The following is a 25,866-nucleotide window of genomic DNA, read 5'->3' on the forward strand; positions in this document are numbered from 1 at the left end:
TTTTTTTTTTTTTCCTCCACAAGAGTTTAAGGGACAATTTTTACAGAAGGAAAATGGTTCACAAACTCCATGCAAGTCATCCATGCTGGCCCTGACCATGGTAATATTCCTCACCACATTTGCTGCTGTCCCTCGGGGTCCATCCCGGTGGATGGCTCATCCAGAAGCACCACTGACGGGTTCCCCAGGATGCTCAGCACGAAGCAGAGCTGCAATGGGAGGAACAGCCCATCTGGTTCCCATCTATGGCACTTGCAGAGCAACACCAAGCCCTGCCCGTACCTTTCTCTTTATTCCCTCCGACAAGGTCTTCACGGGAGCCTTCAGCTGGTCCTGCAGCTTGAGTGCATCCACTAACCTGAAGGAAACAGTAGAGACGTACAGTCTTCTTGACAAGTAGAAGTAGAGAAGAGGATAGACCAGGCAAGGGTGGAGGAGCAGAGCTCAGAAATACAGTTCTGGAAATACATGTGGTGGTGGCAGTGGTGGGGAGGAGGGGTAATATTACTGGCTGACTTGCTCCCACACAAAAGATAATGTTGCCTTTTGAGGAAATAGAAGGACATGTCATGATATTCAAATAGTTGTTCTATGACAGTCTAAATTTTAGTATTTTTGGCTGGGTGCGGTGTCTCCCAGCACTTTGGAAGGCCAAAGTGGGTGGATCACCTGAGGTTAGGAGTTTGAGATCAGCCTGACCAACATGGAGAAACCTCATCTCTACTAAAAATACAAAATTAGCTGGGCGTGGTGGCTCATGCCTGTAATCCCAGCTACTCAGAGGCTGAGGCAGGAGAATCACTTGAACCTGGGAGGCAGAGGTTGCCGTGAGCCAAGATCATGCCATTGCACTCCAGTCTGGGTGACAAGTATGAAACTCCATCTCAGTAAATAAATAAATAAATAAATAAATTTTAATATTTTTGATATATTTTACCAATGAATACTTTAAATTTTTAATTTTATTATTATTATTAGAGACAAGGTCTGACTCTATCCCACAGGCTGGAGTGCAGTGGCTCAATCTTGGCTCACTACAGTCTGTGCCTCTTGGCTCAAGTCATCCTCCCACCTCCGTCTCCTAAGTAGCTGGGACCACAGGTGTGCACTACCACCATGCATGGCTAATTTTTGTATTTTTGTATTTTTTTTTAGAGATGGCATTTCACCAAGTTGCCTAGGCTGGTCTCAAATTTACGAGCTCAAGTGATTTGTCTGCCTTGGCCTCCCAAAGTGCTGGGATTAGAGGCATGAGCCACTGCGCCCAGTCTTTTTAAATTTTCTTGTTTAATATGAGAAAGAAAATTAACATTTTGAAATCCAGAAGAAGTTTCTAGTTGTAAATCTACCCAATGTGACCTGGGTCGGCATTTAGTGTCTCCCATCCTGAATTTCCTCTGAGGTTCGTCACTGCCAACCTTACCCTCCACCCTCCCTTGTGGCTCCTCTGTGTACCGTGTGATGGCAACCTCAGCATCCTCTTTCCTCAGCCCTTTCACGGCAGCGTACACCTCCAGGTGCTGCCTCACTGTCAGGTTGGGCCACAGTGCATTCTCCTGAGGGCAGTACCCCAAGAACTCCAGGTCATTCCCTCCAGCACTCCCTTTCAGTAGCACCTGCAGATGAAAGTTCCCACTGAGAACCTACATTCTGCACTGCTTCTTTGAGTATTTTCATGACCTCTTTCTCTTCACAAACCTAGAAAAACTAGAGAAACTCTAGGACCTCATTGGGTTTAATAATCTGTAATCATTTTGCAGTGGAGAAAGGTTGTCAGAAAGTAAACACATGAAAATGAGTGCGTGCACAGCCAGCAATCCAATCTCAGCTGAAAAATCCAATACCCCATAAATGTGGTGCCTGTCCATCCTGGCCAACAGTTGATATGTATTTTTTTAATTACTGTCAAAATGAAGCATACTGATTGAATTACTATTTAACTTCACTCATGGATCACCATCTTTTGAATACCTCCAATGTAACAAGTGCTGTGTTGCCAGTGGGTACAGCGGAAGGTGGAATAACTAATGCCTCAGTTATTTGGAGTTTTCATTCTACTGAATGAATGAATCGGTCAATAAACAAATAAATAAATGAATACACAAAGTAAAGACAGATCAAAAGTGGTGCTGTTGTGAATATTCAAGAGGCTTGGGTAGAGAATAGCTGGGGAAGTGACAGTAGGTAGGGTAATTACAAAGAGCCTGTCTGCTGAGGGGCCATTTCAACAGAAAAGGAGGAGGTACTAGTCATGGAAAAAAGGCAAGAGGCAAGGAATTTGGGGCAGAGAAAAGAGCGAGACCAAAGTCCTGTGTGGGGATGAAGCTTGATGTGGAAACTTGATGCAGAGGACAAAAATGTGGCCGGAGGGACAGGAAGGTCAGCTCCTGCAGGTGCCTTTAAGACAAGGAGGGGTGTGCCCTTCCAGCCATAGAGCAGCAAGAGGTTGCTGAAAGTATTTAATCAGGAGAATGTATAGGTTAAAAGAAAAACTCACACTGGCTGATCCGATTAAGCTCATTTTGTGACACTCAAATAGCTGGCTTTCTACTTCAGATCAGACTTACCTTTTAAAAGATTTCATTCCAATGTTTCAGTGAGCAGTTATCTCCTTTCTTCCCATGCTTAATGAGAAATAAAATACTGATTTAGGGTCCAGGTGGTGATTGAGTTGGACGGTGTCCATGATTGAAATTAAGAAGTAAGTTAAGAGTTGGCCAAGCCACCAGCAGAGAGGCACCTTCATGAACATCTGCTCTCACCGTGGCTACAGAGGGATCGTGAATATCAATTTTCTCTTCTTTAGTGTGATATTTGTCGATAGCATTCCAAACTATCTTTTCCTTTCTTGGATTGACTACTAGCCCCTTTCCCATGGTACAGTTTCACAGACCTGTGCCTTACATTCTATTCTGCACTTTTCCTGGACATTCTTTGTAAAAGAGTTCTTAAGGTTTTCTATCTTCTGCCATGGAATTTGAGAGAAAATGTTTTATCTCTACCCCATGATGTTGCTCTGTTAGATAAATGCTCTTTTAGAAAAAGAGCTCAGGTTTATCTAACAGAGCAACCTAGCCACCTTTGTATAACCTTTGCCTGGCCACCTTATACAACTAAACTGCAAGTACAATTAAAGTCGATTTCACCTCCTTGTATCTCATTTTTGAGCTATTCCTTGAAAATATTCCCAAGAAATAGTTGCATTTGCACAAAAATGTGTATTCTGATAGCTAAGCACTTTGTGAAGGACAACTGTCTAATACAGATTTTTTTTAAAAAAAGTTTTACTAAATATTAAATATTACATACTGGAAAGGCAGTGCTCACTAAAAATGCAAATCCATGTGACTGATGGCAGTATAAATAGGATTTGTATGAATTCTGGCATTGATTTCAGCTCTGAGGCTAACCATTCTCTTTTAATGCCTTTAATAATTACTCCTTGAAAGCAGCAAACCACATTGCCATGTGTGTACCTATGCAACAATCCTGCATGATCTGCACATGTACCCCAGAATCTAAAGTACTATTTTAAAAAAATAATATAATAATAATAATTACTCCTTGATGGTGGCCAAAGCCTGTCTGCAGCCACTGTAGTGAAGATGCTGGCTACAGCAAGGGAGGCATCTTAATGCCCTTAATAATTATCCCTTGATGGCAGTGGCAGCCTGTGTGGAGTGGCCACAGTGAAGATGCTGGCTGTAGCAGTGGAGGTGTGGCTGGGGCTGTGCATTCTGGGGAGCTGGTGAAGGCCAGAAACAGGCAGGAGCCCTGCCCTTTACTTAATTGGGGCATCTCTGTGCTCCTGGGGGGCTGGTGCATGCTCCAATTTTGGAGCAAAGTTGTGGCCAAGCCCAGGCACTGTCATGACCCTGCCAGGTGTGTGAGCACTCAGGGTGGCGCTGACATGCCAGTCTCCTGCTGCCTTAGCCCCCTCTGGACTTTGAGCCCTGACAAGCATGGGAAAGAGGCCAGGGGGGTGCTGATGGGAGCTTGGCACAGGCCTGTAGGTGCCCTTCAGCACAAACAGCCTGGGTGCCATGGATGGCATGTTGATGGCTGGAGGCAGACAGGTTCCTGGATAGAAAGGAGTGGGTCCTTGGTGAAACCCCATCTTCAGGCCAGGGATGGCCTGAAGCCTGGGTGCCAGGGTGCCAGTTCCAGGTGGAGTCTGTGGCCCAGAATGAGAACTTATGATGCTTTTTCCAGGTCTGCCCATGGCCACCCATGGACCAATCAGCCCACACTTCCTCCCTTCTGAGCCCATAAGAAACCTGGACTCAGCCACACTCACACAGATGTAGGGACTACTTGCTGCAGAAAGGAGCTACCCATTTTGGATCTCCTCTCAGTTGAGAGCTGGATGGTAATTGGGATGACCTGCCTGTAAATAGGAGCTACCCACTTTGGGTCTCCTCAGAGCTGTTCTGTCACTCAGTGAAGCTCCTCATCTCCAGTTGTCCACATGCCTCATTCTTCCTGGATGTGGGACAAGAGCTCAGGACCTGCTGAATGGTGGGACTGAAAGAGCTGTAACACAAACAGGGCTGAAACATGCTCCCTGTTTGCCACAGGGAGCCCAGACTTAGGGAGTCCCTGAGCCAGGACTGTGACACCCTCTTTAGGGCTCTGTGCTTCCTGTCATCTCCAAGCTTCTGGATGCCACTGTTTTTCGGTGCCTGCAGTGAAAGCTGCTTGCAGTATGCCTAGTCCAGCCACAGCTGTACATGGAGCTGGTGCCTGTGTCAGTGCCTGGAGTTGCCTGCTCTGCCACAAGCAGCATGCCTGGCTGTGTGAAGCAGCCAGACCCCATGCTTGCTCATACACCCATCACTGCTCTGTATCTGGCTTGTCCTTGGCAAGCTCAGGATCTGGGTTGGTAACATGAACTAGCAGCCTGCTGAGCCAAGTGGGCAGAATGAGTCCATTGGGTCTGAGCAAAACTTAAGCAAAGGTGCCACCAGCTACAGAGGTTTTGACTGGAAAAGCAACACCTTTAGGATTTGGCAACACCCTTTTAGGCTTAACTTTTGTGTGCATTTAAGTGATAATTTGTGAATTTATTCACCTGTGTATTTCATTAATCACTTCAGTTATCTAATTCTTAAGTGACATTTGCTGTTTTTAAGGTCATCAAATCTTATAAATCTATTTCACCATTAGATAACATATTTTGCACCTAATTCACCTACCTGTCCAGCCGTTGGTTTTGTGTCTCCAGTTATCACCTTAATGGATGTGCTTTTGCCAGCTCCATTATGTCCTAATAATCCTAAAACCTCACCTGAAAAAAATGATTATACTTAATATTAATCTATTTTAATGGTAACATTAAGAGTAAAACATTGTTGAAGTCTCACTATGTGACAAGCATTTGCTATTAGTTGTCATTTAATAATCACAACTACCCTGAGAAGTTGTTATTGTACCCCCTTCTTATGTAGTTGGGGTAGAAGCTCTCAATGATGAGGTTACTTGTGCAAAGACACACGATGGGAAGTGGCAAAATCACTCTTGGAAGCCAAGTGAGTCAGATTCTGTCTCCTGTGATTCTAACCTTGGTGCAATAATGGCACAAACTGAGGTCCCATCTAACACTTGCTGACCTTGCCTTCAGAGTGTGCTAGCACAACCTGTCAGCCCTTTTGTGAAAAGCAATGAACATCAGGAAATCAACTGTGTTCACTTAATAGAAATGTTATGATTTCAGAAGTTCATCTTATTAGAGAGCTTACAGTTTCATTGTAGATTTGACTAGGCTCTTCTTTGTGGAGTAAATTAATTTAAGTTAGAAATGAACATGTAAAGGAAGCTGTCATTGTCACTCTCCTCCGGGTCTGCATGTGAACCAAGAGGTGGTGTCCAGAATAATGCTCATTAGGAGCCAGGAAGCTCTAAGGAGGGCTCTAAGCCTGCAGTGAAAGAGCCCCACGGCCAACCTTTTCTAACACAGAAGGAGACATTTCTTGTGGCTATCTTTTTCTTCCTCTTGGAAAAACAGCCTCTCCTCTTTCCTGCATACTCCTTGCGTAGACAGCTGGCAATGATGACTGGCTTCTGTAAATGACAAGAAGTTGTGACAGATGTTAATTCTCTCCATTAACTTTGATACAAAGTTTCATTTTCCCATTGGTTGGACCCAGCCATGCATCAGAGAAGAACTTCGATTTGGTGACATGCTCCTTGGCCATGCCCCTATCCTAACACTTGGTTTTGGAGAGAAGAGACTATCATTTCCTCTCCTACAAAGGCAGTTTTTTTAAGGAGCACATTATTTTATACAGCTTGCCTGTCCTTTCAGAACAAACAGGGGCAATGAGATTCAGAGAAGCACTGATTATTCTCAAACAACAAAACAAATGCTGTGGGCTGGACTTGACTCTGAATTTGTACCGTGCACTTTCTCCAACAAGCAATGATATTTGTTGCTTAGCTCAGTTTCTGAAATTCTTTCTTGGCTTTAATAATTTCTATTGCACTCTATTTTTAATTTATTCTAAGAACAACAAAAAATTAACTTGACTTTTAATCTGCTCATTTAGTTGCAAAAATGGCAACTGCCTACTAAAATAGTGATCTCATTTGTAAGTAATAGAGAAACTCAAGATTATTTGAGAATTATTAGACTAGTAGATTGACTAATAAAAAACATTTGTGTTACATTTTACCTCATCAAAATCAGTAGAATTCAAGGCATTTGCTGTTCTCACTCTTTCCATCTGAACATCTTCATCTTCCCCTTCTGGTTCTTCTGGATTTTGACACACATCACTACTTCCTGGATAAATTCTAGGGTCAAAACCATCCATTAATAATTGATTTCTGGCTTTCAACTTTGTATCAAAAGTTGCATTCTTTAAAGCTCATTTTTGAGTAGTATGAGCAATTAACAAACTGTCATAATCTCCCTTCACTACTCCCATCCCCTTACAACTTCCTTGCTTATCTTATCTATACAAATATGTTTTTATCAATATCAATAGTAACTTGAAACCTAATAGCCGACAAAAGATTCTTTATCATAACTCAATAAAGTAATTTTTCTGGGAACCCTAGCTTTGACACCAAAATGTTGATGTCTTATGTTTTCATGAGGAAAATGGGACAGGATATTTGTAATGAGGAGTTTCTAACAACATACATGTTAGATGCTTGATCTCTCATTAAAGCCTGACCATTTCTTTGGAATATGTGGCATATTTACTTTTCCCCTCCATTCTAAGTCTGATCATATCCAGGATATACTTATTCTGGTCTCTCTTCCCTTACGTGCCTCCTCCATACTGATCTCAGAAGATTTCCTAAAGGTCTGCTTTCATCTTGGCAGTCTCTCATCCAACTTTCTATAATAGCAAAAGATGAAATTGATGTGGTATGGGAGACACAGAGGGAGTAAGATGCTTATGGTTGCTTCTTTGTATGGTGCCAAAACCAGTCTCAGCTTTTAAGTACCATTAATAACTGAACCAGCCTGTGATCCCATGACTGGGATGCTTGCTACCAGGAGAGAACACAGCTATTGGTGTCCTTGGCCAGTGGACCATTCTGTTCCTTCCTCCTGGATGGACAGCATTTCTTCAACTGGCAATATACTGTTTGTTAGATGGGGCTGGCCACATGGAACTTTCCTCAGTGCTCCACTGTGTGTAGTGTCAGATAGAGCCTTAATACTCCATGTTTCAGGTCTGTTTCTTCCACTAGATCATAATCTTCTTGGGTTTAGGTATCTGGATCTGTATTATTTGTATGGGCACATGGTTCCTACTCCAGCCCATCCTAGCACATGGCACCTCTTTGTTAATGATTTGATTTATGCATAAAAAAGTTACAATATTAACCAACAAAATAAAAATCTGATTTGATTTTTCCAACCTAAAGAAATGATCTTTTCTCATTGATTTCTTTCCAAACTTCCATTCCAGACATCGAAGAATAAAAAGAAAAATGATGAAATGAAGGAAAGGCTAGGAATAAAGAGAGATGCACAGTTAGAAACATAAAAAGATAACTGTTTAATATCAGAGATGCACTATAAATAATTGAACTTCTACAAAAATACATTCAGTAAAATAGTTACAAATTTCTAATCTATCTACCAAATTATAAAACTGTCAAGTTCATTTTCAATCTTTTTTATAGAAACATTGGAAACAACTATAGTTATGTGACATCATTACTTTCTCATCTCCTCTAAGAGTTGTGTCCTTAAAATTTGGGAGGTACATTTTCTAGTCAGTTGATCTTCGTAAAAATAACTCTTCCAGATTTTACAAGCATTATATCTCCTTGAGCTATAGATACCTATATCTCTAACTTAATAAAAAATTTTCACAATGTGTACAGGAATAAAAATTATTAAATTTAATAAAAAGCAATAATTTTTCAAGAGGACTGTGTTCTTACAATTAGGAATACCAGAAGTGCCTGTACATTCTTCGGCTCTCCACCAAAGAAAGGAGATAAGAAGAGCTGCAAAAGAAAAGACAATTGTTAAACAGGAAGTTTTTGTTTCCTGAATTTTGTCCACATATATGTGAATTGGCCCTAAACAGCCCTACTAACATTTGACCATGAATATCACCTAAGTGCCCTTTGTATAGCAAGGGGCTGTCTTCCTTCCTCCCAAGGTCCACGAGCTTTTATTTGAAGCAGTGGCATTTATTAATTACCAATCACCTGGCGAGAGAATCCTGGAGATCCATGCTAACCTCCCCAAACAGTGAGAGACAGTGTTTATTCCATTCTCACACAGAACTTCACACATACCTATGCTCATTGTTTCTCTCTGTGGGGCCCTTTCTCTTCCTTTCCCCTTCCCATAGATACCTCTTCACTCATGTACTGTAACTTCCTTTTGCAGGAGTATAAGTTATCAGTCAGCCAGAAAAAAAGGACTTTGTTTATATTGGGTGCTTCTTTAGAACTCTGAAATCCCAAAGATCAGGAACATTTCATTTGCTTCCTTCTAAAGCCGAGCATATCCAGGAAGGAATAAGGCCCAAATGAGTATAAGGACTGGTTGTAGTACACCTTCCATGTTGGGCAAAGCTTCACAATTGGTCATGAGTTTCAGAGCTCTGGGACAGACTGTGTCATTACTTACATGATAAGACATGAACAAACAGCCAATCATTGCGGAAAGTGGTATTAAAAAGGTGAAGAGAAATAGAATTTCAATTTCAAAGATATCGAATGCAAATCCAGTCACAGAGAAGAAAGTGATCTAAAAAAAAAAAAAAGTAAATATAACTGTTAATCACTCTGAATTTCAGTGTAAGTTCCAAATTGAGGTGGCTCATCTTGAAGATATTACTAATTTCAGCTCCAGCCTCACAAACTAAGCTGAAATCAGTATATCTTCATTAACATTTTATTTTCATGACTTAGCCAAATTCCTTTGGCCTAGGGTTTCACGAATGAGGTATTACTTGATAAATCTAGGATTCAATATATAGATTTTTTTTCTCTGTTTTTTGAGATGGAGTCTTGCTCTGTCACCCAGGCAGAAGTGCAGTAGCGTGATCATGGCTCATTGCAGGCTTAAACTCCTGGGCTCAAGTGATATTCCTCTCTCAGATTTTCAGATAGCTAGGACTACAGGTGCACGCCAACATGCCCAGCTAACATTTCTGTATTTTTAGTAGAGATGGGGATTCACCATGTTGCCCAGACTGTTCTCTAATTCCTGGGCTCAAGTGATCCACTGACCTAGGCCTCCCAATGTACACCTAGCACCAGTATATATTATATTTTAATTAAAGTAGATAAACTTTAAAAAATAAAAGTAGATAAGCAAAAAACAAAGAATAAAATTGAAATTGATATCTAACAGGAATAAAACAACAAGAACAGGAGACTTTTGGTAACTATACCAATGGGAAAATAAAAGCATTTAACAACATGGAATGGCTTAAGCAGAAGCACTAAAATACAAAATTCAGGCAGAAGAGAAAGTGATAGGTATACTAGAAGCCCTCACATTTTACCTTCTAAAACACTGCAATGACTTCTTGAAAGGTTTTGCACTTCTAATGTCTCTGTCTTCCAAACCATCATCTTTATGGCTATCAAAGTATTCTTCCTCCAAGTTTATCTCTAATCCTATTTATGTTCTGCACTATAAGCTTTTACGGCATCCCATAGCCCACAGAATAAATTCTTGAGCATATTATTTAAGGGCAGCCATAATTTTATTTTTTGCCATAACTAGGACCATGGCCATTCTGCACCTTGTTTTTTGTCCATATCTAGAAGAGATTATTACCAGTTCCTAGGATCAGCTTGAGCTTTTTCTCTTCTAGGTTTCTGTTCATTATTTCTATTCACACCTTATACTTCTCTCGGCTAACATCTAACTTTTTTTCAGATTTCACCTTTTATAAGAAATCTCTGTTTCATTTTCATAAATGAATCTCTCCCTTATCTGTTTTGTCATAGACCTCTTTATTCAGTTGTATAATAGACTCTTAAGATGGAAAATAATTCATGATTCTGTTTTAATAAGTGGCTGATAACTTATCTGTTTATCTTTTGAGAGCTCTTTCAGGGTTAAAACTGTTTAATATCTTTTCTCCCATTATCAGTCTTAACTTGGACATACTGCAGAAGTCAACAGTTGTTTATTGAATTAATAATTTACTTTTGCCATCCTGAAATCATAGGATTAGAATACATACTCTTAAATCATACACATTTTTCCGCCTAATTTAGACAAAAGAAAGGTGGCTTTACAAAATTAATTCTTGGTAGGGAGTTTGGTGAAGTAGTTTCTAGTTTTAACCATGTCAGTAACAGAATTTGTAATCTTGTGTTTATGAGGGTTTTGGGGCTTATTTCTTTTTCAGTAAAAAGAAGATATAGATGGTTTACAGGTTTCTTCTAGCTTGGTATTTTATAGTTCTAGAAACAATTTGGCTACTTTAAAGAAAGAAAAGCATGAAAAAAGGTGCAGATGTTGAAAAGAATCCATATATAAAGGAAATGTAAAATATTATAGATCATATTATCATCCTATAGAGGGCAAAATTTAAATGAGTAGCTCAGAATTATGTATTGAATATATACAGTATACATCCACAAGAAACATACTTACAATATAGAAACAAAATGACCAAATGCCACTATTTTTTCTCCCTTTGTGAAAGATGAATGAAATCACATACGTCATGAAGATAAGGGAAAAAGAATAACCAACAGCACATGGGATCTAAAATCAACAGGGATGAGAAGCTTAGTTAAATGCAAGCAAGGAACACATTTAGGATCCAAAACATTGTTATAGCCCAGAGTTTTATAGTTCTTTAATTTATTACCATATAAATATTGATGGAAATATTTCAAAATTTCAAATTAAATCACACAATGATACTGTGAATATTTTCACTTACTTGAATATTGTCACTTACTTGAATAATATGAATTACAGCTACAAATATTTCTTCGAACTCTAAAACGTAGCTCATTAAATATATAAAAACGAACATCAAGAAATACAGGGAAACATCCACCAGCGCCTGCCCAAACCAGTAAGCAGAAGGGAAGAGTCCTGAAATCCGCAGCTGGGACCGAGCTCTGTTCTAATTAGGAGACAGCAAAGATACAAAGTTTGCTGCTTAAAATAATGTGGATTATGCAAGGAAGTATTCCAGCAAAATCTTTATTTGTAACAATTCTAGATTATGGCTATAAATGCAATCTGGACTAAGGGATGTGGATAGTTACAAACGTAAATAACCAGTCTGCCGCCTTAATGAACTACAATGACGTTCATCACACACCTGGTAGAAATATGTAAATGAAGACCTTGGAATAATCAAGGCATGAACACTGCGGCAAACAAAACAGTGATTTTATGACTTACAAGAGGGTAAGGGTGAGTGTGAAAGTTTATTCCACTAAACAACTAACTTCTCATCACAGTGATTCGAAGTGCATATGTATACACACACACACACACACACACACACACACAATTGCTTTATCCTTCAATTGAAACAAAAGAAATGGAGTTGTTCTGCCATAGTCCACATTCATATATTTATCATTCATTCAAATATTTATGTATATGTATATAAATATAAATACATTTATAAATGTAAATATATTTTACATTGTTTGTCATTCTGTAAATAAACATACTAAATTACATGTTTTAAAAGTACTTATGAAGTGTTGTGGTTTTCAGTATAATCAATAGGTTTATACATTAAACTATTCTAATAGTTGTAAAATTTTTTCTTTTAAAAAATACTTAAATTCATTTATTGATGGGCTTTGATGAGCTAAATGATGTTTCTGCCTGAGACATAATTTGACCTGAAGATTCATATTAGAGCCTCCCAACATCAGACACGGGTCTATGCAGGTAGTTGAATTGGTAAGGAATTGATTGACTCAACACATGAGTGGAGGTGAGAGAAGAATGAAGGATGATTTTCAGATCTTTAGAAATGACTGAGCATATGGTGCTGCTATCTATGGAGAAAGTAGGAAGAGGGGAATATGTTAAAGTAGCTATACATTCAGTTCAGGTTTGGAAGCATAAAGCTTGAGACATCTGTGTTGCCTGTAGTGGAAATGCTTAGAAGGGATTTGTATTAATGTTGGAGGTCAAATTAGATACAATTATAGATCTGGGATAGAGTCAGATCTGGGGGTGACCAGCTGGTAGAGGGGATTTGAAGCCATAGAGCTAGATGGGCTTGCCTAAGACAGAATGGCATCTAACATGAGAAGACAGCAAAGGGCCAATATCAGGATTTCAGAAATTTAGAGATTATATAGAGGAATGAGAATTTCCAAAGGAGACAAACAATGGACAGTCTTAGGATGAGCATGGAGAAATTGTGGCCTCACAAAAGCCAAAGAAAGTGTTCATGTTTCCTATGGAGGAAGTTTTAAAGTTTGGATTATGTTAGTTACATCACACTACTAAAAAGAATTCCTTGAGATTCCTGCATGTTCCACCTGAAAAGGGAATATTACATAAATCGCATGCTCTTTTTGTGGGCAACAGAGAGAGAAAAAAAATGAAACAGATGAAGATGACACAGTAGAAATGCTTAAATGTAGTTTCATGGACTTTTTTCATAAAGTCACAAAAACTGAGTGCTAAAGCACATTTTTTTGAAACCTGTTAAGTAAAGCCAATGCAAGTTGGCCTGCATTGATTAATCATATAAATTCACCACCTGTGATTGCCACTCAAAATCTGGTTCCACTGCAGAACTACCGAATCAGAATCATCTTTTAAACAAGATTCTCAGATAATTTGTAGACACATTATAGATTCATTTGGATTAATAAAAGAGTATCTGTAAATAAAAATTTATAGGTAGTCAGTTCCATATTAAAATTCTCTCTTTATCTTTTCAAGTTCTCACATTTCCAAAAACATCATTTCCTTTTATTTCAACAATCTCTTTTTAATTAATTTTTTGAGGTATAATTCTCAAACAAGAAAAAGTACTCATATTACGTATATAGTTGAATGAGGTCTGATGAATGCATATGTTCCTGTACCACAATTGTAAGGCGTGGAATACCTTCTGAAGTTACCCATGATACTTTGCGGTCCATAGCCTTTACCACTGGTTACAAGTGACCCCCCCCATCACACCCTGAGACTGCCTTCTGTCACTGTAGATTAAGTTTACCTTTCTAAGAATTTTATATAAATTAAATCATCCAAATTAAAAGTACCTAATCATTTGTGGTTATCATTCCCTCAGTGTAATGGTTCTGAGATTCACCTGTGTTGGTGCATTTATTAGTTGTTCGTCTGTTATACTGCTGAGTAGTATTCCATTGTATGGCTATATCAGAATTTGTTTATCAATTCACTGTTTGGGGGACACGGGTCATTTCAAGTTGTTGGCTACTATAACGAATGCTGTTCAGAACATTAATGTTCAAGTGTTTAGGTGGAAAGATGTTTTCTTTTGAGTAAATACTTAGGAGAAGAATTGCTATGTCATAACAATAAGTATATTTTTAACTTTATAAGAAACAGCCAAATTATTTTGCAATGTGATTGTACAATTTACATTCCCACCCAATGCATGGGAGTTCTAGTTTCTCCACATCCTCATAAACTCTTGATATTGATAGTCATTCTAACATTATTAGTTTTATTGAGTGTGTAGAGCTATTTCATTGAGGTTATTTTCCTCATTACTCATGATATTAATCATCTTTTCATGGGAGTATTTTCCATCTGTACATCTTCTTTGGTACAGCATATATTCAAATACTTTGTCCATTTTAAAACTTAGGTTATCCTCTATTACAGAGGCATGAAAGTTCTTTACATATTCTTGATAGAAATCGTTGTCACATATATAAGTACTGTGAATATTTTTTCCCAGTCTGTGGCTTGCTTTTTATTTAATTTTTTAAATTAGTTACTTAATTTACTGTTTGAGATGGAGTCTGTCACCCAGGCTGGAGTGCAGTGACATGATCTCGGCTCACTGCATCCTCTGCCTCCTGGGTTCAAGCAATTCTCCTCCCTCAGCCTCCCACGTAGCTGGGATCACAGGCGCACACCATCACACCCAGCTAACTTTTGTATTCTTAGTAGATATGGGGTTTCACCTTGTTAGTCAGGCTGGTGTCGAACTCATGACCTCGAATGATCTGCCCACCTCAGCTTCCCAACGTGCTGGGATTACATGCGTGGGCCACCGAGCTCGGCGGCCTTTCATTTTTTATTGGTGTTTTACAAAGAGCAGAAGCTTTTAACTTTGATGAAGTTCAAGTTATCTTTTTTAAAATTACATATGCTTCTTCTTCCCTATCTGAAAAATATCACCTATGGCAAGATCTGTGATTCATTTCAAATTAATTTTGTGCATGGTGTGATGGATGTTAAGAATTTTTTTTCCAGAATGATACCAACTTGTTCCACCACAATTTGTTGAAAAGTCTAATCTTACTCCCATTTAAGTTATTTGGTAATTGTATTGAAAATCAATTGATATGTGTGCAGGTTTATTTCTGAAATGTCTATTTCATTTCAAATATCTACATAATTATTCTTAATACAACACATTCTTAATTACTAAAAATTTGTAGTGAGCCTTGAAATCAGAAGCATATTTTCCAACTTTGCTTTTTTCTCAAAGTTATTTTGTCTATTCTAGTTTGTTGGCATAACCAAATAAAGTTCAGAATAATTCTCTATCACTTATTTATCTATATATTTCAATTTACAAAACTTTCTTTTATTTTTATAACTTAGAATTTATGTCTGAATTGGCTGTTCAATTAAGCATATATAAGTTTTCTTATGAAAACTCCCGTAAAATTACCTTCAGCTTCTGATTATGCAAAATAATGGAAGTTGAAATTACTTATTATTACCTTATAATCATCGATGCTGCTCATGGCAATGTAAGGTGGGCAACTCGATGTTAAAAGCAGCCAGAACATGATATATGCCGGGAATCCGAGTGGAGAGCTCTGTTCATTCTGAAAATGCAAAGGATACAGTGAATTGAATGAAGACATTTTAGACTAAGTTTACATAATTCTGCCTTAGGTCCCTTTTGAGATTCCCAGACTCTCTCATTATCCTTCCAGTTTTGACACTTAGATCTTGGCTTTATACTCAAATTTATAGATAAGTGATTGAAGAAGATGAATGCACTGATAACATTTGGAAAATAATAAGAGCAAGATTTTTCTCTTTTCTTACCTTATGATTCTAAAATTTATTTTGGTGCTAAATGACAAATTATAATTCACAGTTGACACATTCAATTTCTTAACTGACCTTTATCTCAAATGTCACGGCTTGACTCAAAAAATACCTGACATTTTATGGGTATAGTGATAATAAGTTAGTTTTTTAGGTACATCATGAGACCAGATAAATATTGGTTGAGGATTCAAAAGTAGAGATAAAGTACTAGAAGGGAGAGCAAAAACACCAAGAAAACCATTCCCTAGTTCCATCTGTTGTTCCTCTGTTTGTAAGAATCTTCAAGGATAAAAGATCACAAACTGTCTTGAAAGCCAGTCCCATTTATTTTCATGATTCACATAGTTGCTTGTTTGACTAAATACACTACTGAAGAAAGTTATAACCACATCCTGGTGGTCTTCAGCTTGGTCACCAGAAAGCCACTTGCTAAGGTTCCAGCTTATTGTCGGGATGCTTCCGGAATGCCCTGAGTTCAGTACTTAGTGGCCAATCTACTGACTTTGGGGAGGATAGAAGCAAGTTCTGAAACTCCAGGAAACTCTGAGTTTGGGGGCAATGAGCAGGTAAAGTACAATAGTGAATGAAAGGAGTTGCTGGGGTTATTGGCTAAAGTGAATATGTCAGGCACATAGACACAGAGTCAGCTGAGCTAATTCATTCATTATTAGCTTCAATAATTAATGGTATCTAATTCATTCTAGTTGAACAGGATATCTTGATAGATAGAAGTCTGAGGCAATTTGCCCAATTATGTATACTGCTCTCAGAAACCAGAAAATTAAAAGGTCTTCAGTCACAAAACATTAATTAAATGAACCATAGCATATATTCCAAAATTAATTCATACTTGATGGGTGACTAAAATCTTTTACTTTAATGATAAAATTTCTTGCACATCCTTAATTAAAGGAAGATTTACCTCCTAAGCACACAGTGAAATATGGTGTGAGAAGGTAACTGAAGATCTTGCTGAAACATACAAAAATAATAATGGCAGCTGGGTGCAGTGACTCACACCTGTAATCCCAGCACTTTGGGAGGCCAACATGAGAGGATCTCTTGAGCCAGGAGTTCGAGGTCACAGTGAGCTATCATCCCACCACTGCACTTCAGCTGGATAGCAGAGCGAGACCCTGCCTCTAAAAGTAAATGTAAAAGAATGACAGATATGTGGTCTATTTTATGTATACAGGAGTACATGATTATTAGCCAAATATATTATCATAAAACACTGGAGTGGGATGTAGATAATTTGATGACCCTAACACTGACTTGTGTACTTAACAATTAAGTTGTTTCATGTTTATCATGTTGCAGGTTTTTTCCTAGGTACAGGGTATTTATATAGTGTTAAAAACACATGATCTTTGTGCTTAAAGAACTCTCCAATAGGGAGAAATATATGTGTACAATAATTAAAAAGGAATCATTACAAACTGTGATAGGTATTCTGGTTCTAGGCTTAAAGGGCTGTATATATTCCAATCACTTGGCCTTTTGTTTAAAAATAAATTCCATCCTCTCACCATCTCTGTAAAGAAAAGTGTTTGATTGGTCTCAAATAGGGCAGGGGAATTAATATTTTTGACAAGAATCTGCAGTAATTCTAATGTAGACAGTCTGTAATTCTAGCCCGAACTTTGTCTTGAATTTCTTTTGTAAAATTTCTATAAGTAATAATAAAGCCCCTTCTTCCTTTGTTCCTTCTCTCATTCTTTCCTTCATTCATTTATTCACTCCTTCCTTCCTTTCTCCTTTGTTTCATTTGTTCATTATTCTTGTGTTGGTCACACTGCTGTACGATTTCATTTTTATTGCTTCATATTCTCTTTGAAAAATGTTTTGTTAGCTTTATTTTACTTTAAAAAAATGAGGCTCTGAAAAGGTATGGATTTTCCAAAGTCACAGAATTAGAATGAGTCCAAATGTTAATTTTTATGTAGTGGTTTACTCAATAAAGACAAGATCCCAGCATTTAAACAGGTGATCTGGGAGATTCCTGACAGAAGAGAGTCAGGAATTGTAACATTGTATATACTTACCCCCAAAAATGTACCTCTTTCAGTATGGATATGTACTGATGGTTTAACCATTCCAAGTAGCCCGTTACTAACAACATCCATAAGAACTGGGAAGCAATTCAATCTTTTGGCATTGCATGCTAACGAAAAGCTGTAATTCTAAAATATAACAAATAAGGATATAAGTTCTCATATATCTTCATTTTGTTTTCTAAAAAAATCAAAATTCCATATTTAAATTTAAGATATTATGTTTTTATATGGTGTCAAATAATCAAAATAAAGGGCCAAACCCTGTACAAGTAAAAGCATACACTATAAGTAAATCAAAGCATGTATACAGTTAAACAAAATCATGTATCTGATATTTAGGACACCAGATATCTTGCTATATCATATGTTCAGTGTTTATTGCTTAAGAACAAAACAGAAGTTTTGGAATATATGTATTATAAAATCCTTGAGAGGAAATATAAAATTTTTGAACTTAAATACGGACTTGACAGTAGGTAATCTATAGTATATATTTTGCTAATAGTTTGTGCCAGTAGACAATGATTGATACATGAATTATTTATGCCAGTGAATACAATTCACTAAATGATAAATGAAAACAGTATTTGTTTTTCATTTTTTCAGTATTTCTGAAGTTGGAGGCCTGGGTATACTGATACTATGTTAGCTTTTCACATTTTTTCAGAAAGATTATTAGAGACCTGCATACCTTTTCATTACCACACACTGTGATGGCTCCATTATAAGATGGGTCATCTGTGGCATTTCTAGTTCCAAATGCATCCACTTCTAAAGCTATCTTCTGGTGTTCCAAAGAATGTATAAAGTCATCAATGCTTGCCCCTAATGTGTAAAGATGATAGATATCACAAAACTAAAAAAATTAATGTCAAGTTGTGTAGTCAAATTACAATTAATGTTATTATGTGATGCAGTAATATGGACTGTCAGGATATTTTCCACATGCTTGTTAATGTGAATTAAAATATCTATTTATTTCTCATGGAATAACTTCATAATTTTTTTTGATTTTTAAAAATTGTATTTCATATTTTTATTTGCTTATGATTACTATTAATGTAAAAGATTTTTTTAGTGCCAAATGTCTTTCAACATCAATTTCTTTTTAGAATCTTACAATGAATGGCCATAACCAAGAATGATACAGATAACTTTGTATCTGTATCATTATCATTTAATGATAATGATACCTTTAATGATACAGATAACTTCTATTGATTAACCACCAAATTTGCTAAAACTCACTTTATTACTGCTAGATTATTAATTAATTTTCAAAATTTTCTTGACACAGGAAGACAACACATAGACTAGCAATGTGAGTAGCTCTGTAGACCTTCTCCCCAGAAAAACAATCATAACTTACAAAAATTCCTTAACCAACAAATTAAAATCTTTTCAAATTGTTCTAAGAGCATACAGAAAACGATTACATATATTTAATAAAATCTAAATCTAAGTAAAAATGCTATGAAATTGTGACATTTAAGTCACCACCCGATCCCTCCACTCCCCACTTCCTTCCCAGATCTGTCTAACAGAAGCTTCACTCTAAAAGGGTGTAGCCAAGAACCAGGGATCCTTGTTCCCCAAGCCCAGTTCAGGGCTACAGTATCTTCCTGGGAGGGGCTGCCCATCAACTTTTCTCATTTCCCCACAACTGTGTTACAGAAAATCAATACCAGGCAAGAGTGGCTAAGAGAGCTGGAGGTCTCTTCCTCCACCCAGTCCCTGATCCTAGGTGGAAGCTGTCCTGTAGGCATAAGGGTCCAAAAGCACCGGGGCACAATCACCCTTGTCCCATCTCACGTGTAGGGCAGAGTTTCCATGACAGGAGAGGCAAGCTGAGAAGACCAGAGGCTACCACCCCCGCCAAGTACCCTGCTCATAAAACAGGGGCGGCCGGGCGCGGTGGCTCAAGCCTGTAATCCCAGCACTGTGGGAGGCCGAGGCGGGTGGATCACGAGGTCAAGAGATCGAGACCATCCTGGTCAACATGGTGAAACCCCGTCTCTACTAAAAATACAAAAAAAAAAAATTAGCTGTGCCTGTAATCCCAGCGACTCAGGAAGCTGGGGCAGGAGAATTGCCTGAACCCAGGAGGCGGAGGTTGCGGTGAGCCGAGATCGCGCCATTGCACTCCAGCCTGGGTAACAAGAGCGAAACTCCGTCTCAAAAAAAAACCAAAAAACAAAAAACAAAACAAACAAACAAAAAAAAACAGGGGCTCCACACCAAGAGAATGAGGTATGATCCATGCTTCCAAATCTGAAGCAACAGTGAGATTCTTGTTTCAGGAGCAGAGGCAAGCCATAAGAATAGTATGTGCTGAAACTCTCTCTCAGGAAACTGACTTTAGCTGGAGCAGAGTTTGGGGAGGTTCAGACCTAAGAGTGCACTAAAACCATCAAGATTTTGTTAGTTAGCAACTGACAGGAGATTGCAATTCACTAGGTTAAACCATACACCAGCTAAAAGTTTACTAGAGAGAGCAGCAAAACAGTTAAGAAGAGCCCTTCTGTGGCGAGGACAAACCTCAATAACTGGCCTCAAAGACTTTTCCTACAAACAAGACTATATTTATATTAGTGCTCCCTTATCCATGGTTTCACTTTTCACAGTTTTAGTTACTTTTAGTCCACTGAAGTTCTAAAATACAAAATGAAAAATTCCAGAAAAAAAAAACAATGTACAAGGTTTAAATTGCATGGCATTCTGAGCAGCTTGATGAAATCTCACATTGTCCACTCTGTCCTGTGTAAGATATGAATGAGCCCTTTGCCCAGTGTGTCCACATTGCATATGCTACCTACTCATTAGTCACTTAGTAGCCACCTCAGTTATCAGATCAACTATCAAAACATCACAGTGCTTGTGTTTAAGTAACCCTTATTTTACTTAATAGTGGCCCCAAAGCACAAGGGAGTAGTGCTGGCAATTTGGATATGTCAAAGAGAAGCCATATATTGATTCCTTTAAGTGAAAAGGTAAAAGGTGTTGACTTAATAAGGAAAGGAAAAAAAATTGTATGCTGAGGTAGCTTAGATCTTAGCAAATCTCTTCTGTGAATTGTGAAGAATAAAAAAGAAACTCATGCTAGTCTTGCTGTTGCACCTCAGACTGTAAAAGTTATGGCCACAGTACGTAGGTGCTTAGTTAAGATGGAAAAGGCAATAAATTTGTGGACAAAAAACATGAACAGAAATGTGTTCTCATTGATGGCTATTAGGTTTGGTACTATCTATGGTTTCAGGCATCTACTAGGTATCTTGTAATGTTTCAGATGAGAGGGAATTACTGTAATTGGATTAAACTGTGGAGCAATTTGTGCATATGGGCATTTTTGAAAACAACCGGCCAATCAGCTTGCTACTGGTGGTGACTAACAACTGAATGTGATACCAGTAGAGTTAGCCAGTTTAATGGAGAGATCAGGGAAAGAGTCAAAGAAAGGTCTGCCAAATCTATTGCCATCTCAGGAGAACAATGCACTTTGCAAAGTTATGTCTCTAAAGAATGGCATCAGAGTTGTATTAAGCAGGGGAAATGAGCAAATAATAATAACAAGCTTCAAGACATTACCCAAAGTTGTTACAAAGTATTATTTTAAATGTCCAGTTTTCAACCATAATTATGAAGCATCTTAAAACATAAGAAAGTGTCACCCTTATACAGGAAAAAAAAAGTAAGCAACAAGAACTGCCTTTGGTAGGCCCAGGTAACAAATATAAAAAACAGACTACAAGGCAGCTATTGTAAGTATGCTCAAAGAACCAAAAGAAAACATGTTTAGAAAAGTAAAGATAGGTATGATGACAATGTCTCTTCAAATACATTATACCAATAAAAACTTTTTTTAAATAATAAAGAGCCAAATATAAATTCTGGAGTTGAAAGTACAATAATTGAAATGAAAAATTCACTGGAGGAGATCAACCATAGATTTGAATGATCAGCAGAAAGAATTAGCAAACCTGATGATAGATTAAATGCAATTATGCAATCTGAAGGATAATAACAAAAAGATCCCACTATCTAAGAAAAATGTGGGACATTATTAATCACACTATTTCACATGCATGGCAGTACCAGAAGAAGAGGAGCAAGATAAAGGAAGAGGAAAAGAACCACTGAAGAAATAATGACTGAAAACTTACCAACTTGATTGAAAACTTTGTACATCTGAGAATTTCAACAAACTCCAAGTAGGATATATGAAAAGAGATCCAAACCCAGACCCATCAGAGTAAAAATGGTGAAGACAAAGGCAAAGAGAATGTTTCCTTAATGATGTATAAGGAAACACCAATATGAACACAGCTGATATTTCATCAGAAACAAAAGAAGCCACAACACAGCAAAATGACATATTCAAAGTGCTGAAAAAAATTCAGCCAAGCATCTTATATTTAGCAAAACTGGCTTTCAAAAAGGATAGCAGTAATAGGTACGATGTACACTATTTGAGTGATGGTTACGCTAAAAGCTCAGACTTCACCACTACACAATATATCCATGTAGCAAAACTGTACTTTTATTATCCTAATCTATAAAAATAAAAATAATAAATAATAAAAAGATGAAGGTATAATAGAATTTTTTTTACAAAGACTTGCCTTATAAGAAATACTTAAAACTGAAAGTGAATAACCCCAGATGGCAATTTGAATCCAAGTGAAAAGGCCAAAGAGGATCAACAAAAACAACTATGTACTTATAATTGGTAGTATAAATGCACGGTTTTCTCTCTCTTGTATTAACTCATTTTAAAAGCAATTTTATAATGCATTATGTATATAATTTTATTATCAATATATAATATTATTACAATATAGACATGTAAAATATTTGAAAAAAATGGCACAAAGGAGGCAGGTGGAAGCCTAGCTGTATTGGAGTAAGGAAATCACATAAAATGATAATATAAATTCACAGGAACAAATGAAGAGAACCAGAAACAGCAAATAATCTTAACTCTTTCATTTTATATGGCTGTATTCACCATTCCACATTTTGATGTTATTATTACACATATTACATCTATATGCTTTAAAACCGACAATACATTGGTACAATCATTACTTTATATGATGTCATATCTTTTAAAGAAGATGAGAGAAGAAAGGAAAGCAAGTATGTACTTGTACTTTGTAACATTAATCTTAAATTTGTGTAAACTTTAAGTAGATTAAAATAAGTTAAGATGTATATTCCAAGCCCAAAAACAACCACTAAGAACATAATTCAAAAATATACCAAAAAACTTATTAAAAGAATTAAATCATTAAACTAGAAAATACTCAGTGTAAAAGAAAACAGTAAAGAAGAAATAGAGGAACAAAAATGACATGAGACATTCAGAAAACAAACAAAAAACTGGCAGATATAAATATTACATTATTAGTAAAAGTAGGTGAATATGATAAATAATACACCCAAAAGTCATAGATTGGCAGATTGTATTTAAAAACACTATTCAACTATATACTGTTTATAGGAGACACATATTAAATTAAATTAAATTTACAGGGGACACATTAAATTTCATTGATACAAATTAAATGGTGAATACAAATAGATAGAAAGCAGAAGGTGGAACAGTACACCATGCAAAACAAGACCATAAGAAAACTGAAGTGGCTCTTCTAATATCAGACAAGAAAGATAAAAAATTGTTACTAGAAATAATAAGAGACATTTTATAATGATAAAAGGGTCAAAACAGCAGGAAGTTACAACATTTATAAACATATACACACTTTAAGCAGAGACTCAAAATACAAAATAGCATTGAAGAGTGAAACAGAAAAATTTTCACCCAACGGCAGAATGTACATTCTTCTCAAGTGCACAAGGAGTATTCTCTAAGATGAGCTATAGGCAAGGATATCAAACAAGCCTCAATGCACTGAAAAAGGTTGAAATTTTATAAACTATGATCTCTGACCACAGGGGAGGAATTTAAAATTCAACAACAAAAACTTAGAAAATCACAAATTTCTGGAAACTAAAAAGTCTGCTCCCAAATAACCAATGAGTCAGAAAAGAAATCACAAGGGAAGTTAGAAAATATTTTGAGATAAATACAAATTAGAACATAATACACCAAAGCTTATGCTATGCAGTGAAAGCAGAGCTTAGAGGGAAGTTTATAGCTATCAACACCTATGTTTAATAAAAGAGGAAAAGTATCAAATCAGTAAGTGAAACTTTTGTGTTAAGACACTGAAAAGAGAGGAACAAGCTAAATACAAGGCAAACAGAAAGAAGGGAAACAAAGAATATTGGTTTGGAAATGAGTGACACAGACAATAGAAAACCAATAGAGACAATTAAGCTAGAAGCTGATTCTTTGAAAGCATCAACAAAATTGATGAACCCTTAGCTAGGATGACCAAGAAAAAGTAAAATAAAATGAAAATTACTAAGATCAAGAACAAAAAGAGGGTATGAATACCAATCTTATAGATAAAAAGGATTAAAATGGAATATGTTTGGATAACAACAAATTAGATAATACAGTATAATGGAAAAATTCCTAGAAAGATAGAAACTATCAAACTGATACAAGAAGAAATATAAAATGTAAAGAGACTTGTAACAATTAAGATTGAATTACTAATTACACAACTTCCTATAAAGAAAATCCCTCACCCAGATAGCTACACTAGTACATTTCTACCTAATAAAGAAGAATTGTCAATCTTTCACAAAGTGTCAAAAAAAAAAAAAAAAGAAAGTTCAGGGAATATTTGCCAACTTATTACATGCAACAAGTATTACCCTGATCTTTAAAGACATTACCACAGAATAAAACTACAGAACAATATCCTTTATGAATAGAGACACAAAACATTATCAACAAAACCCTAGAAAACCACATCCAGCAGAAAATGGAAAGGATTATGCACCACAACCAAGAAGAATTTATCCTATAAATGCAAGGTTGGTTTAATATCTGAAAATAATATGATGTAAAAGTCACATGATCATCTCAGTAAACACAGAGAAAACATTTGACAAATTCAACATCTGTTTATAATGAAAACACTAAAAAAAAAAAAAAACTAGAAAGAGACATATCACAGCCTTCTTCCATTTAGAAACATTAGATGACACTTCAGCACTATGCTTTGTGTCATTTTAAACAGCAAAATCACCACAAAAACACACACAAAAATGTGAAAAATGTAGAATGAAATAGACTTCAAAAAAAGGCATTTGTTTAAAGCATGAAAGCTAAAACAAGAAGGCAGTGTCATTTTGTTCAATCTCTTTTGAAAATGTGTACATCAGGTGACTAAAAGTGTTCACTTCTTTGAGCATATCTGTAAATATCATGAAAATGCAACAGATATGTATTTGGGGGTTACCAATAAATTTTAGTGAAGAGAAAAATTCTTAGATACAGAATCTGAATAATGAAGACCTACTGTATCTGATAAGATGATTTTATTTAGACTATATAAATATCATTTAGAACCCAATAAAAAAGACAATCCATTTTAAAAATGGGCAAAGAAAATAGACATTTTTACAAAGAAGATGTACAATGGATCAGTTATCACATGAAAAGATGCTCAACATTACTGGCCATTAGCAAAATACAAATCAAAATCACAAGATACCGCTTGATATACACTATGATGTATGTAAAGAAAAAACAAAAAAAATTGTTGGCAAACATATGTAGAAAGTGGAATCCTCAAAAATTGCTGGTATGAATATAAAGTGGTGCAGTCACTTTGAAAAACAGTTTGGAAGGTCCTTCAAAGGCTGAACAAGTTAACATATGACCCAACAATTCTACTTTTACAATTACACCCCAGAGAAATGAAAACATATGTTCAAACAAAAATTTGTACATGAACATTTATAGCAGCATTTTTCATAATATCCAATTATTGGGAAAAATATCCATCTGCTAATGAATGATAAATAAATTGTAGTATAACCATAGAATAGCATATTACTCAACAATAAAAAGGAAGTATTGATACATAGATAAATGCTACAAAATAGATAAACTTTGAAAACATGCTAAGTGAAAGAAGTCAGTCACCAAATATCACATATTGTATGAGTCCATTGATATTACCT

General features: G+C 36.5%; 1 protein-coding gene across 1 annotated transcript in view; it reads right to left on the minus strand.

Moving 5' to 3' along the window:
• LOC108281672 (ATP-binding cassette sub-family A member 8) overlaps window positions 1-25,866 on the minus strand; it is a 90,445-nt gene that overhangs the window by 7,904 nt on the left and 56,675 nt on the right. The window contains 14 exon segments of the mRNA XM_017497357.2: window positions 115-209; window positions 283-358; window positions 1,456-1,616; window positions 5,196-5,287; window positions 5,943-6,060; window positions 6,672-6,792; window positions 7,876-7,967; window positions 8,407-8,472; window positions 9,107-9,226; window positions 11,096-11,209; window positions 11,409-11,579; window positions 15,367-15,474; window positions 17,752-17,889; window positions 18,455-18,588. Coding sequence (XP_017352846.1) covers window positions 115-209; window positions 283-358; window positions 1,456-1,616; window positions 5,196-5,287; window positions 5,943-6,060; window positions 6,672-6,792; window positions 7,876-7,967; window positions 8,407-8,472; window positions 9,107-9,226; window positions 11,096-11,209; window positions 11,409-11,579; window positions 15,367-15,474; window positions 17,752-17,889; window positions 18,455-18,588 — 1,606 coding nt within the window.

This window comes from Cebus imitator, unplaced genomic scaffold (genome assembly GCF_001604975.1).
Source record: "Cebus imitator isolate Cc_AM_T3 unplaced genomic scaffold, Cebus_imitator-1.0 Scaffold229, whole genome shotgun sequence".
Lineage (NCBI taxonomy): Eukaryota > Metazoa > Chordata > Mammalia > Primates > Cebidae > Cebus > Cebus imitator.